At 69.8% G+C, this 315-nt stretch overlaps 1 protein-coding gene across 1 annotated transcript; it reads right to left on the reverse strand.

Annotated features, from left to right (window-relative positions):
- Nucleotides 1-5: 5 nt before the first annotated feature.
- Nucleotides 6-308, reverse strand: LOC106727270 (E3 ubiquitin-protein ligase RNF213-like; the record flags this gene model as incomplete). The annotated part of the gene is made up of 1 exon (XM_014545360.1): nt 6-308. A coding segment is annotated over one exon (303 nt), but the record flags the coding sequence as incomplete, so codon positions are not given.
- Between the last annotated feature and the right edge of the window lie 7 nt (nt 309-315).

A 315-nucleotide genomic window follows, 5' to 3' on the forward strand; every position in this document is an offset into this window, starting at 1 on the left:
CAGCGGCGAAGCAGCAGCCCCACCTCCTCAAAGGTGGTACCTGGGGTGCACAGCAGCACCTCGTCGTAGGTGGGCAGCGGCTGCTCCGGGCTCTGCATGTAGACGGCCAGGGCGGCCGGCAGCACCTCCGAGTGGCTGCAGACGATGAGGTTGGGCTGGCCGGCCTGCAGACCTTTGGGGAGCCTCCGCATCACGGGAGGCCTGCCCCTGGCCGCCAGGTGCTCCAGGCCACGGCCCAGGGCCTCCAGGTCCAGGCAGTGGGGCAGGAAGGCACGCGTGCACCCCAGGAACTGCTCCATGATGACCCCCAGCTTG

The sequence above is a fragment of the Myotis brandtii genome, unplaced genomic scaffold (assembly GCF_000412655.1).
Source record: "Myotis brandtii unplaced genomic scaffold, ASM41265v1 C40346164, whole genome shotgun sequence".
Taxonomy (NCBI): Eukaryota; Metazoa; Chordata; class Mammalia; order Chiroptera; family Vespertilionidae; genus Myotis; species Myotis brandtii.